Source organism: Pleurodeles waltl, chromosome 7 (genome assembly GCF_031143425.1).
Source record: "Pleurodeles waltl isolate 20211129_DDA chromosome 7, aPleWal1.hap1.20221129, whole genome shotgun sequence".
In the NCBI taxonomy this organism is placed as follows: Eukaryota; Metazoa; Chordata; class Amphibia; order Caudata; family Salamandridae; genus Pleurodeles; species Pleurodeles waltl.
The window spans coordinates 614368401-614381798 of record NC_090446.1 but is presented as its reverse complement, the minus strand read 5'-3'; the positions used below and the strand labels follow the sequence as shown (position 1 = coordinate 614381798).

Here is a 13398-nt window from a genome sequence, read left to right as displayed (position 1 = left end):
ATGGCTTTGCATGTGCCCATAGAGCTATACTTTGCCAAATCCAATGCCGAATCAAAACGACACGGCAGCCCTGAGCATAAGCGCGAAGGAGAGACACTAAAGGGAAAAGAAGTTTGCTCATAGTCAACCATATTGACAAACGTGCAATTATCCATGTAACAGGGTTGATGGTCAAGGCGATAACAAAACTGTCCCAAGGAGGGACAAACGTAAAGCATTTACCAATGATAAAGGGTTTTTGAAAGGCAAGCCCATGAACGAGTGATAGTGATGGGCCTGCGGTTGCTTTCTCAAATACCTGCTGTACTGTGGGGTGCAGTGAGAACTTAAGCGAAGTCTGAGAAGTTTCCTACAGGTAGAAGCCTAAACAAGAAACAACAGACAACCTAAAGCTGATCTAAACGAAAAACTGCATCCTCAAGGGAGCAAACGTAGTTGACAGAAAGTGCATACATGGCATCAGAAATTTACTTTGTTACAAAACAGACATTTTGCTCATAGAGCACGACGGGGTGTTAAACCTGTTCAGAATCACCATCCCAGACACACTGGAGAAATCTGTGAACTATACAGATGCATAGTTTTTAATGTACTTAAAAAAACAAAAGCAGAAATTTACTACATAAAAGAATCTGACAGTCATCGCAACTCCATCCAGTTTTGATGAAGGTACTTCATCCACTTCAGCCCACTTCGTGCAGTCACAACCTCCAAGAGATCTGTAAGAAGACAGAAAGACTGAAGACAGTTTGCAGTCATTAGATGTCCGGCGAGCGAGAGCCAGATGGCATCAGCACTTGGCTGCACTGAAGGACGGGTGGAGAGGGGGACAGTTTCACTTGGAGACAGCTGCGGTGCTTTTGATTTCCCACCAGCGTCCAGATGTTCCCAGTCAGGGTTCTTCCTCTATAAGGGCTTGAGGGATCCTGCTGAACCATGTAGAGGTATGCCTCGTGGAAAGAAGGAGTCAGTCACTGCAACTCCATTTTGTTCTCCCGCGCAGAGGCAATCAGAGCACTGCACTCAATGGGGTGATATCGTTGATACATATCTATCTTCCTCTTGATCTGCTTTGGAGTGTCCTGGTAATAGTTCTTCTCATCCCTGGCCATCGCCTGCATGAAAATAGGCAACATTTAGATGCTTCTTTCCGTTGTCTAAAGCTTCATTTAACAGTATGAACCCAGCCACTTTGTTAGCTAGTACACAATAAACACCATTAAAAAAGAAACACAATATACTAGATTAGTTCTGTCAATTCACTCAGTCTCGGCTGTAGAATAAAAGTGGAGTCCTACTGGAGGTCTAAAGCAGTCAAAGGCCTGTGCGAGTGAGGGGCAACATAGAAACAGCACGAGCAACGGACATTGGCAGGCAGTGGAGAGCCAGTTTCACCAGCACCAAAGCCACAGTCAATGACTGCATCTAGCTATATAAGAAAAAGCACTAGATTTCTACCCTTGCATTGTCACCAAATCTTCACTTTTATACCAGCCCTTTCATAGAACACAGATGCTAATCAGTTGTTTATGCCCGAACTTCATTATTGTGCAAAAAAATGCATTAGCACCTACAACAGAAAGTTCAAACCAGGAGAGGCAAACAGGACCCTTCATTTACTGCTGTAATTACCGACACAGCCCCCCCCCCCCCCCCCCCCGGAAGGTTTCAGAGGCTTTTAGCTGCGCCCTTTTGTTTAATCCAGTTCCGTCTACTTTTTATTTTTCATCCAAGCCAACAGTGCTGATTATTTTGTTCAGAAGGGTGAAGACAAATCACAAGGCTCTGTTTGTGGGCCGCAGAACTGCTACAGTCAGGGAGGACTGAGAACTTAGGAGCACTTTTTTTTTTTTTTTTAGGGCAGCCATTTTGTGAGAGAGGAGTGTGGGTGAAAAGCTGCTGTACTAGTAATGCAGGATTAATTTGTATTTTTTTTTTTTTTTTAAATAACTACTTTTGGACTACTGGAAATATGGGCCATTACTACTGGCCTTTCACATGTCACCTTACCAGGCCCGGTAAAAATCAAGGTTTACCTATGGTATAAGAAGGGAGTTATCAGCAAACCCATGCTCCAAAAATGTCAGCATGTTCATGGAATCACAGAGAAGTGCTACACCATGGTCCGAGCTCAGTTTCCTCACAGAGAATTGTTAAGGTGGTAACTTTATTGCCAATACATTTGAGCAATTAGCGCAGTAAATTATCCTTGGCCTTCTTCATGGGCTCCCCGCCTACTGCTCAGATGCATACTTGCAGGAACGAATAATTAACAGCTGTTATTGGCTGAAGTATTTTGTGTTAGGGTGATAAAATAAGTGCGGGTGGCTGGAGCTCTCCACTCCCTTTGTCTTCCAGGCAGCTGGTGTGTAAATCAAAAAAAGTCCTACCCTACTGTGTTTTGCAACATCACAATGTCAAGAGATTGGTCTTGCACCATTAAGATAGAGCTTGGACGCCCTGATGCCAGCAACATATTGCATGAATTCACACCAGAAGACATTAATACAAGTACAATCCTACCCTCTTTAGCAGTATACTACCCACAGATTTTATACCCAATCACTTTTGTCCGGGCACTGAGCTCAGACTTCTTGTGCATACTTAATCTAATCAAAACGATTATGCTCCCTAATACTTTTCTGTATGATGGGCGAATACACAATACAGCTTCTGAATCAATCTCTGTAAACAGCAACAACTACACTCCTCATTCCTCACCAAAGACATGCACTTGTTATTTATATCTGATTGTGCGAAATACTGCTGAGGCCTAAATGCCTTGAGTGTTGTAAATATCCTGTGCTCACTTGAGACTCCCAGCTTGGAGTGGAGACAGGCTAGATGGTGGTTTGGGTGGCATTTGTTTCTGCTTTAGACCCAAATCCCTACAATTTGGAGTCCCCCTTCTATGAAGCATCAATATTTCACACACAATGATCACCCTCAGCTTTAGAGTACCGACATCTCACTCAGAATAGGCAAGTGCCACTTTGTGCACCACTTCTCGCGTGCACGCGGGAGTTTCACAAACCTTGTAATTCAGGCCGTGGTTCTCTATCATGTGCCGCACATACTCTATCATGTCCGAGGAGATTCCCTTGGTGCTCTTCTCGGGGAGGCTGGCCACCTCCTGCAGACCTGCATGGGCAAACACAGGGGACACAAGTAGAAATAAAGATCCGTCAAAACAGTTAAGATCCTGGACACACTACAGAATGAAATGCAGTGGCTCACAGCCACTCCACATGAGATGCCTCCACAAAAGAGGTGCACCAGGACACAAAGATTGTTATATTTTTTTATTGGCATTTCAACATTATACAGTTACACATCGCACGAAACAATACGGATAATTACAGCCATATCCTGCAGGCTGTGGAATTTCAAACGCTGTGCAGACCACATGAAACAGATCATAAAATGCTAACTAACAAAGCAGCAACACAAATACCTACCCCCAACCCCCACCATCACAGGACACTATGATAATAACATTCCACATAGCAGCCCGGCCCTCAGGATCAGCAGCCGCTTGTGGCACAAGGAAGAAATAATGTCCTGTGCCACTATGACGAGACCCTTCTTGCAGCCCGAAGGAGTAGCACAAGAAAATAAATGGCAGGTGCCTCTTCACACCCAGACTCGACAACAACAGCTTCTGGGCCCAAAGGCATAACATCTGCTTCTCTACACCCAGACCTCAACATCCGAAGCATCTGGCAAACCATGCGTACTAGTTAAGGAATGGAGCCAGTTTTCTACACGATTAAACAGCAAGAATGAAATCTACCAATACCACCAGCCCCCCACCCCACATCCTTTGTCAGCAGTATTAGAGAACGAAGAAAAACAGAAATGGCATACACGCCTCCTAACAGACGACACTAAACATCAGCGACCTCTGGGATTAATGCTTATAGCACAAGAAAAACGCAGCAGTGTAATTGCCAAATAGGCGACATACCTTTTAAAACATAGGGCTTCCGGACAAGTTGACTCTGTCCTGATTTCACGTCCACATCCATTTGTTTCATCTTCATTAATATAAAAAAAAAAATGCTTGTAAACAGAGGCTACAGGAACTAGAGGCTGGAAAATCTAGACAGATTCACAACCAAGACATTATACAAACCAACATCGCCTTATATTACATGTCCATTTCTGAAATTATCAACTCGCGATAATTTGCAATCTTGAGCACAATGTATCTGGTAACATTTACTACATAATAATCTGAACTACTGCAGACACTGTACTTCTAGGTACATTTTACAAAAAGTTTAGAATCAGAAATCATAACAATGAAAGCACAACTCTAAAACAATCCTTTACAACCCCTAGCCTTGATTATGGACTTTTCCATTGCATGCACTGCTACACACTGCTCCACAACATCCTTTTTTTAAAACACTTTCAACAAATCCCCCCCTTTACGACCACATAATCGCTTAAATCCCCAGCACTCCATTCAAAAACACTTAATATGCACAAATGGTACACACCCCTACCTCAGCTGTTCAATCTCGGCACCGAGGTTTCATACATTATACCGCAGACAGGTTTATCTCAACCGAAAGCACCACCTAAGTGTGAGTGATTCCCTCCCCCCCCCCCCCCTTTTTCCTATGGTGGCATTTTGCAGCCCGTAATAAGGGTGGTTCTGGAAACCTTCCAGTAAAACCGATAATTAGGTCATGGATTATCCTGGCAAGGGAAGGTAATGGAGACCAATGTGTATGACCTGCCTTTTAAATACGTCAACTATGGCGGAGTTGTTTAGCATCAGCGATAGATCTTGGTTGGGCAATATGTGGTTGTCTGCCAGTCTTCGTAGTGCAGTGTTTGTGTCTTCTGTTTCTTGTACAGGTATTGTTCCCGATCTAGGTTGTAATCGATTCATCACCCTGGTTTCCTGATTCCTAGTCTCCCTATGCTTAGGACATCTTCCCTCCTCCCCCTTTGTGTTTTTCTTAGTTACACTGTCCCACTGACTGGTGTTTTTCTGGCTGAATGAAAAACATATTAGCCCACCCCACCCCATCGTCTCTGGAGTTACCTTACCTCAAAGACGACTGGCTTTCTGCCCCGTGAGAGTCCTACCCTTGGCAGAATGAACAATCTGACAGGTTTGCACCAAGCTAGTAATAAATGGCCAGAGCAAGGCATATCACTGCTGTCTGGCACACAGGATATCTAAACTATATTCCATCTGCCATCCTCCAACTGCTCACAAAGTATGTGCATTTTACCCATGCTTATTTCAGCCACACACACATACATTCAAAACACAGGAACTGGCTACATACCTTTCCTTTCCTGGTGGATTGTGTCTGGTTGGGATCAACAGCCAAGCCCATTTCTGCCAGATTACGAGCCACAGATTTAGTGTCATCCCAGGCATCGCGGATCTGTTCACTATGCACAAATAAAAGAAGCTTAACGTTAGCAACCTGTATGTCTAAGCAATGAGAGCACATGATACTCTCTCTCTCAGGTCAGTCGAAAAGTGTAACAATGGAAAGGATTAGGTCTTCGGTCCGCGCTTTGGCAATATGCACAGAAACAGGATGGTGGTCCTAAACCCTGGTGAGCTGCCAACCCCTACCCAGCTAAGCACGAAACACTGCTCCTTACAATATATATTCTGCAAGATACTTTGTTTAGGAACAATGCTCTCACACTAGCAAGGGCTAACTGTCTAGGCTTAGACTAAGACTCATTACAGCACAGTAGATAACTCTTTAATTTCACTGTGCAGACAGTGAATTTAATAATATGAAAGTAAGATATATAAAAACAACTTACAGATCAAAAACAGGAAGGCCCTAAAACTTATTGTCAATATACGAACTCAAACATTTTAACTGAAAACATTTATGACACACAGACAAATGCTGGTTAGGCGAAAATAACATTTCCCCCTTCCGTGTCCTAACGTATCCATTCAACTTCATCAGTGTCACCTTGATTAAATTGCTAGTTCGTAACCTATTATCTTATAACAAGACCACCTCTGCATTTGTCCTGCAATAAAGATTCAAATCAATCTCCACTTGCAGGCTCTTGCAGCATCGCAGTTGTTTGTAGTCTGTTTTGCTATTTTATGAAAAACAATAATCCAAGTCAACAAAGCATGCTAGAGAAACTAACTCCTTCTGTAGCTGTGATGCAAGATGCACTGCACTATACTTGGTGCTGTTAAGGGCCTAGCTGAGCAGAGCAAAGACCAAATGCACACGTTGAGGTGTCCAGATGTTAGATATTCTGTGACTGAACATGAGCTCCTAGGGTAGGTGTAGGCTGTAGCAACATGTAAGATTCCTGTGGGGTGGGCCCTTACTCATTCTCATCCTACTATGGCTCTGCAAACTGGGCCAAACATAACTTGTTCAGCATCTGACTCTCAGTGATAGCGATTACGTGGTCGCAGGCATCTTAAAGTGCTAGTGTGAGGGTGCAGCGATTAATTGTCCAATTCAGTGCTTGTCTTTTCTTTAAACACATAATTTATTACACTCATCTAAAATGCTACAATATGCGGATAAGAATTTCTACTGACGGTGGTCCAGATTCCCTTCCCTGGGGGAAGACGTGCTAGTTGCAACAGTGTTGGCACTACAGTTCTGTTTGTGGAAGCAGCAGCTTCAGAGGCCACAACTCAGTCTGGTTGGCAGGTAGTTTCTAGCATCACTGGTGATCTTTGGTGGTTTGCAGTCTCTCCTCTCAGCACAGGGTGAGTCTGGACAGGTCAAGGGCCACAGCATAATAGATGGCACTTCTCAGAGCAACAGTTCAGCGCCAACTCCACTTGCAGCGATGGCACAGCAGCTTGGTCACAAAGGTCCAGTTAGTTGTTGTGCCTGTGCAGCCTGCTTCAGCCTCACTAGCAGCAGCACAGTCCACTGCTGGGACACAGCGGGCAGACAGTAAGTCCTCTGTCATACTAGCCAGGGCCTATGGGGCATTTTACTTTTGAGTGTGCAAGACCTGCATTTTGGTTTTAAATTCTCGCCGTGTTTTGCTTTTAGTTCTTGCATCTCACCTGTTAAAGCAAGCGTTGGAGGGCTGGGCAAACTGCCACTGGCTGGCGGTTGCCAGTCTAGTTGTTGGCAATAGTACTTCAGTGGGGCCATAGTGCATCCGCGCAGTGGGTGTTGGCGCCCCTAAGGCAAGCACATCTGTGCCTGGATGGCACCAGGGACCCTGCTCAAATAAAGACATCCCCTATATGTTATACATCAAGGGAACTTAGGCATCTTGCCCCAATATGCTTGATGTCACAGAGGGCATCAAGGGCTGAGGTAGCTGTAATTTTCTTAGTCCCTCGCCAAAAGCCGGCCAGTGTATCTCAGCTAGGGTACAATGTTATCTGCCTAACTGCTGCTCCCTTGTAAAGCATGCAACAGAGGTTTTCGACCTTTTTACAGAGCATTAACTGGATGTTCTCCTTATCTGAGACATGGCTCACTGAAATGTCAACACCAGATATTCTAGCAGCAGTTCCCCAGGGGTATGCAATTGTGCGATTGGATAGGCAGAACCTAAAGTAAGGGAGAGGGATTGCTATTATTTTTAAGCAAAATGTCCAGTGTACTCTTTCAGCAATTAATATTGCTAGTATTGAAGCAGCCTATTTTTCTCTGAATTTATCAGATAGTCATTCCTTAGCTGGCTTTCTTGTCTATTGCCTGCCAGGGTTGGCTTCGAATTTTGTGACAGCATTGGCAGTTACTCTGCCTCCTTTCTTACTATGTAACTCCAATTTTCTGGTTTTAGGGGAAACCAATCTTCATTTTGAAGACCCAGAGTGCAAAGCTGCCTCTACGTTGGTAGGAGATTTGAAGTTTTTCAATGTGTCCAATTGGTCCACCTACCTGTCCATAATATGGGCCATACTCTAGATCCGATTTTTACTAATTTCTCTGGGGTGGTGGTACAGACTCCCATCCCCCTCATTTGGTCAGACCAATGTGTTATATCTTTTCAATGAGGGTAAATTTAAGTAGGCAGAACAAATCACAAAACTGGAGGATGGTCACACCGGTGGCTTTTATGGAAGGCCTAGTATCAAATTAAATCGCCCTATTCTATCTCAGAATGTGGACGAGGCGAAAAACAGTTATGATATCTGGATACAGGTGTGTTGGACCATATCGCTCCTGTGACCTGTCGCACAGTGAAGAAACGTAAATCCTCAGCGGAATAGTTCAATGAAGAACTATGGGCACAAAAAAAGTCCTGTAAATGACTTGAGCAATGTTGGCGTCGCCAAGGGTGTGGAATTTAATAAAATATCTACTTGTCCATGGGACAGGTTGCTTCTTAAATCTACTCGTCCTGTAAAATAATCTACTTGCCCCTTTGCTGCCATGTAGTCTGGCGACAAATTATGGCAGCAATCTCATTATGTGAGAGTTCTGATAATAGCCTCTCTGATTATGCCAGGGCTACTACTATAGTAGGGCTTGAGTAAGTGCAATTTCTCTCCCTACTATAGCAATTTCCTTATTTTGCTACCTTTCTGCAGATCTACATGCTAGGGCTGGAGGAAGCAGTAAGCAATAGTTCCAGGGCTGGAATGCCATTGAGTCTGCAAACCTACTAGCTTGCATGTTTTAAGGATTTTCACCAGCTCTTCTCTAATCTTTTCCCATAATGGGAAAGGTTGTAAATTTAGTCCTGACAATAGCATAAGTAGAAGTTCTTCCATGGTTGGGAAAAAAGTGGTTGGAGGGAACGTGAACTTGTAAACGCTCAATAGATTTTCACATGAGCAAATCTACACATGCATATTTGCTCATGCTAAAATACAATTCACAAATATTTTCTAGGAGTACGATTTCCTGGTCTACTTCTGTAAGTTCTTGTGAATTCACGAACACCACTAATTCAAAGACATATCATGGGTGCACTTTTGTGACTTTCTTTAAGAATTGGGTCCCTAATTAAGTCTGTTGTTACCAAAGACACTTTGTTTCATTATACTTCTATTTCTCTCTCTCTCTATCGGCTTGCTTTACTGCGAGTGATCACATTCTGTTCTTCCATAAGGAGCATTTTGGCACACAAAGCAGTTTTGTTCAGTGCAGGAACTACTGTGGCAATCAGTGGTGTAACGAAAATGGAAGGGGGTCCCCTTGCAAAGAACATGGAGAGGTCCCTCCTCCAGACTTTGGGGAGGTGCTGTGCTGAAGGGGCCACACGGAGGGGAGCTGTGGGGCCTTTGTTACGTTACATTTTTTCTTTTTGCCAGTATTTGTTACAATGGCGAGGGCCTGGCAGCTCCCACAACAATAAAGTGTTACAAAAGCCATGTCAAAACAAGACATGCATTGACGAAACGAAAAGACTCACAGAAAATGTCAGATCGGTTGGCTTTGCCAGTGCTTGTTTATTTTCATGCTTCCCATAATCTTGTTGAAAATGGTTACAGTGATTTTCCATTAAGAATATTTTTTGGGAATACGAGCATGCATCAACACACTTTACTGAATGACTCTTCAAAGAAATAGCACCTAAGGTTTCATAATAGCAAAAAAAAATTTTTCTATTTGCATTTTTACTTAACAATTTATTTTGAAAGCAAATATAGGGCCCTAGCTATTTCTTATCAATGTTTGTTGTTTTTCTGCAAACATTTGCATCTAATCAGAGGGCATTCTGGGAGCATTATTCTTAGCCTTATTTTGTTAAACTTTTCAAACGTGTGTACACTTTTCCTTCCTCCTGCGAGTGACAATGCACGCTGTACTCCTTACTTTGATGCCGTTCTGGGGAGGTTATCAGTAACATGAATGTGGATTTGCCAGTTTGCAATCACAAGTTGGATGGTCGCAATTCTTACAATATTGAGAATCACAGACTACCCAATAGATGAACGTTTCCAAAGAAGGGAAGAAATACAATATACTGTGACTGTATATATGGAATAATGTGGTGCCCCTTATTGTATTCCCTCCCTACTCTTCCCCTTCCATGTGTGTCCTTGCATCTGCTGCCTTAAGCGTGGTCTTTAGAATGTTGGCAGATAACGTTTACGGCATGGGCATATGGGTTTAAAGGTTTTATGTTTTGGGGTTGTACATTTGTGAGGAATAAAGTGTTATGTCCCCTACATGGTGACAGGTGCTTTAGTGTGTTCTTGCCGATCTATCCAAGGTCAACCAACTACCTTCTGTCCTAGTCTCAGCACTATAACATGACCATTCTTCCCCTTGCAGTGCTACATTGAAAGCTTGCTCCCTCTTGAGTTACAATATGACAGGACTGCTCTCCCCTCCTCATTACTACCCTTCCCACCCACCTGCGCCAGACTTCAAGAAACTTCTCAAGACCTGGCTGTTTGAGCAGTAGCAGCACCCCGTCTTCTCCCCCCTCTCCTCCTCAGCGCCTTGAGACCCTCAGGGGTGAGTAGTGCGCTTTACAAATCCCTGATTGACTGATTACTGAATCAAAACTGTGCACTTTTGCTTCCACCACTTGTCCCAAGGATCTTGTGCTTTTCCCTCAATTCCCTCTACTGATTTGCCATTGAAAAGCACCCATCTCACCTCTGTTGCTTTGAATTTCTCCATTAGATCACTGCAGTGCTCTGCCACAGACCCTCACCAACTTTTCCTCTTTCATCACCACTATCCCCAGTTTTCCATATTCACTACAGTGCCCCTCTCTTTACACAGGCCACGGCCACTCTCTCCATTTACCACAGTACTCTTGAATGCAAAAGTATTCCTATGAATGTACACCTGCTACCAAAGACGATTGTAGCGTTTTAGCAAGATTCATGCAAGAGAGACCCACTGGACAGGAGGTACTGGAAATGAGTTGAAGGAGGCTGGGAAAGAACATTACAAAACAATACAGAAGCACACAAATAACTTAAGTCTAGATAGTCTGTAAGTCCAAGAGTAGATTTCAAGGCATTGAGATAAGTAGACTTGTTTCATTTTCAAATGTCTTACAATCTTCATCAATCTTTAAGGTGCAAATTAAAGAAAAATGCAACTTTATTTGCGTGCTTCGGTATTATTGTTTTGCAGATTTTTGGCTCTGGAGTTTGTGTTCCAGGTTGGGCATTTTCAGCCTTGGTGGCAGGGTGATCATACCATGCAAGATTCAATCAATGGAAAGACTTTCAATTATAATTAACGCTAGTTCCCCCTTAATTTGGTTTTCCACTTAGATGTGCGAACTTATAGCCACCATTGTGCTTGTTTGAAAAAGAACCCTAGACTGCTCAATGTTAGTGTCTCTCGTTCACACATTTCCTGGATCAGAGAAATTTTCAGGGGCCTTTTGGGTAGAGCTTTTTGAGGTTGAGCGTAAGCATCATCCTCACGTATACTTCTTATGGCTTAAAGCAATTTCACTTATTGGTTTCAGTGTCCTTTAAAAAAATCTTGCTTGCTAGTCAGTTTTACCTTTTTCTATTTGAGAGCAGGGACCAACTACTGTATTATTCCACTTTGGTTTCTTTATCTGTTGCTGTGACAGACTACTTTGGCATTTCTTTGTCGCTGCCTTTTCACTGTAGGCGTCTTAGGCTGGTAGCTGCCTCAGTTTTATTGCAGCATTACGTTCCTCCCACCTCCTCCTATGTCGCTGACATTTGTATTGGCTTTATTCCAGTGCTGTCCTCTTCTGGCTCCTGGAACATTTGCTCCACCATTAATTCTTTAATAAAAAAAAGTAGCTCCTTGGCTTTGTTTTTTTAAATGTTATTTTACCACTGCCCAGCGCCCTTTCTTGTAGAATGTAGCTAAACCTAGAAGCAATGATGTGAAACTTGCAGAGCCTGGCATCTAGAGTCTCTCCAGGATCCCTCCTGAATCTGCATAGAGGGTATTGCTTAGATCCTTTATTTGGAGACATACATCTTCTCAGGTTGCTCTGCTATAGTTAACTTCATTAGAGCTTTGTTGAAATGCAAGACAAGAACACTTGAAAGACTTTTCAGTCTGTTAACATAAAAAGAAAATACTTTTCCAGCCTTATTTTCTAATTTCTGTTCAGACGTACACACAACTCGAGGTAGTGCAGTCATCTTCTCATCTCTCCTCAAGGGCTTGTTTTTTTGGAGACTCCAAAAGGATCTTTGTAGCCCAATAGCAAGGGCAGAGGCTTGCCTGCAAGCTGTGTTTCTTTCTTTTCAGTAATTCTGCTCAGATCGACTTGTTACATGAGCAACTAATGCATTTAGAGTAAACTTGGCTGTACATCAGTTTGATCCATCATTGTCAGTAGACTTTCTGTGACGGCATATTCAACAGTGTGTGTATATATTAATTAACAGGATTAATTTGAGTGTGTATATATTTTATATGTGAGCATTTGTGTGTGTGTATTTATAGACAACCACATACTTCTTTATACAATACTACCATGTCTAAGTCTGTTTTGTAGCTTCTTGGCTGTGATTTTCTTTTTTCCCCACATTGTTTGATTTTTGTGTACACCTACTGCTTAAATATAGATTTAAGTATTGAAATTAGGGTAGTAAATGGCAACATTTTCATTTTTTTGCTGCAGATGGAGAAAGAAGGTAAATGGAAGTGCTGTAGTTATATGCATGGCCACTAGAATTATATGGCAGGAAAAGACGAATTTATGAGGCAAGGTTGACCAGTTTATGTGGCAAGAAAAGTCCAGGTATGAATTCACAATGCCAACAGCTCTCACGCAAGCAAACGCAAGACCTACTGCATTACAAATGCTTGATTAGTCATCTTGGGAATTTAGTACTATGCCTAGCAACATGCTGTGTGGTGGTACTGGCTTTCTGATCACTTCAGATTGCACCAGTTTTGCCATCCCCGTTCCCTTAGCCCTATCCCTGCCGTGTATTGCTGGCTGTGTTGTCGCTTGTCCCATTTTGTGTAAAGTCTTATCTGTGTGGGTTAAATAGCGCCCACGGACCTCAGCTGGGTTCAAAGTCGGCTCCCAGCTCGTCACAGCACCATCTACTGCCAAAACTGATAGCCAGATCTACCACATTTCATAATATCCAAGCAGGGAATGTAAACTACCCTCGCCACCGCCGTTCCTTACCACTGTATCCTAGGCTTTTTCTGGCCCTTCCTCTTCAGTTTCTTCCGGTTCACATTGTAGTTAAACTTTTTTCTGCGGTTTTTGCCCTTAGCTTTCGGCATGCTGCAGGTGGAAACGAAATCAGGAATCTATTCCTAAATGTCGCTCACTCAGGGATGCAGCCAACACAGACACGTGGAAGGATATCTCGATTTCTGACGCTTGAGCTCAGATGCGTACGTAAAACTGATTACCCTCTGACCCCAGTTTGTGCCTGCGCTTGGAACACTGGGTAATGTATTTGTTTGTAATAGTTTGCTGTAGCTGTGTCACGTGATCACTCACAAGGAAACGTAGCTAGGGCAGCCA

The 13398-nt window shown here is 43.1% G+C and overlaps 1 protein-coding gene across 1 annotated transcript; it reads right to left on the bottom strand.

Annotated features, from left to right (window-relative positions):
* Nucleotides 1-554: 554 nt before the first annotated feature.
* NOP16 (NOP16 nucleolar protein) lies at nt 555-13310 on the bottom strand. The gene is made up of 5 exons (XM_069244576.1): nt 13051-13310; nt 5310-5418; nt 3968-4037; nt 3035-3141; nt 555-1115 (listed from the first exon to the last, which is right to left on the bottom strand). Exons 1-5 carry the CDS (start codon nt 13149-13151, stop codon nt 972-974), a joined length of 531 nt encoding a protein of 176 aa, XP_069100677.1. The 5' UTR covers nt 13152-13310; the 3' UTR covers nt 555-971.
* Between the last annotated feature and the right edge of the window lie 88 nt (nt 13311-13398).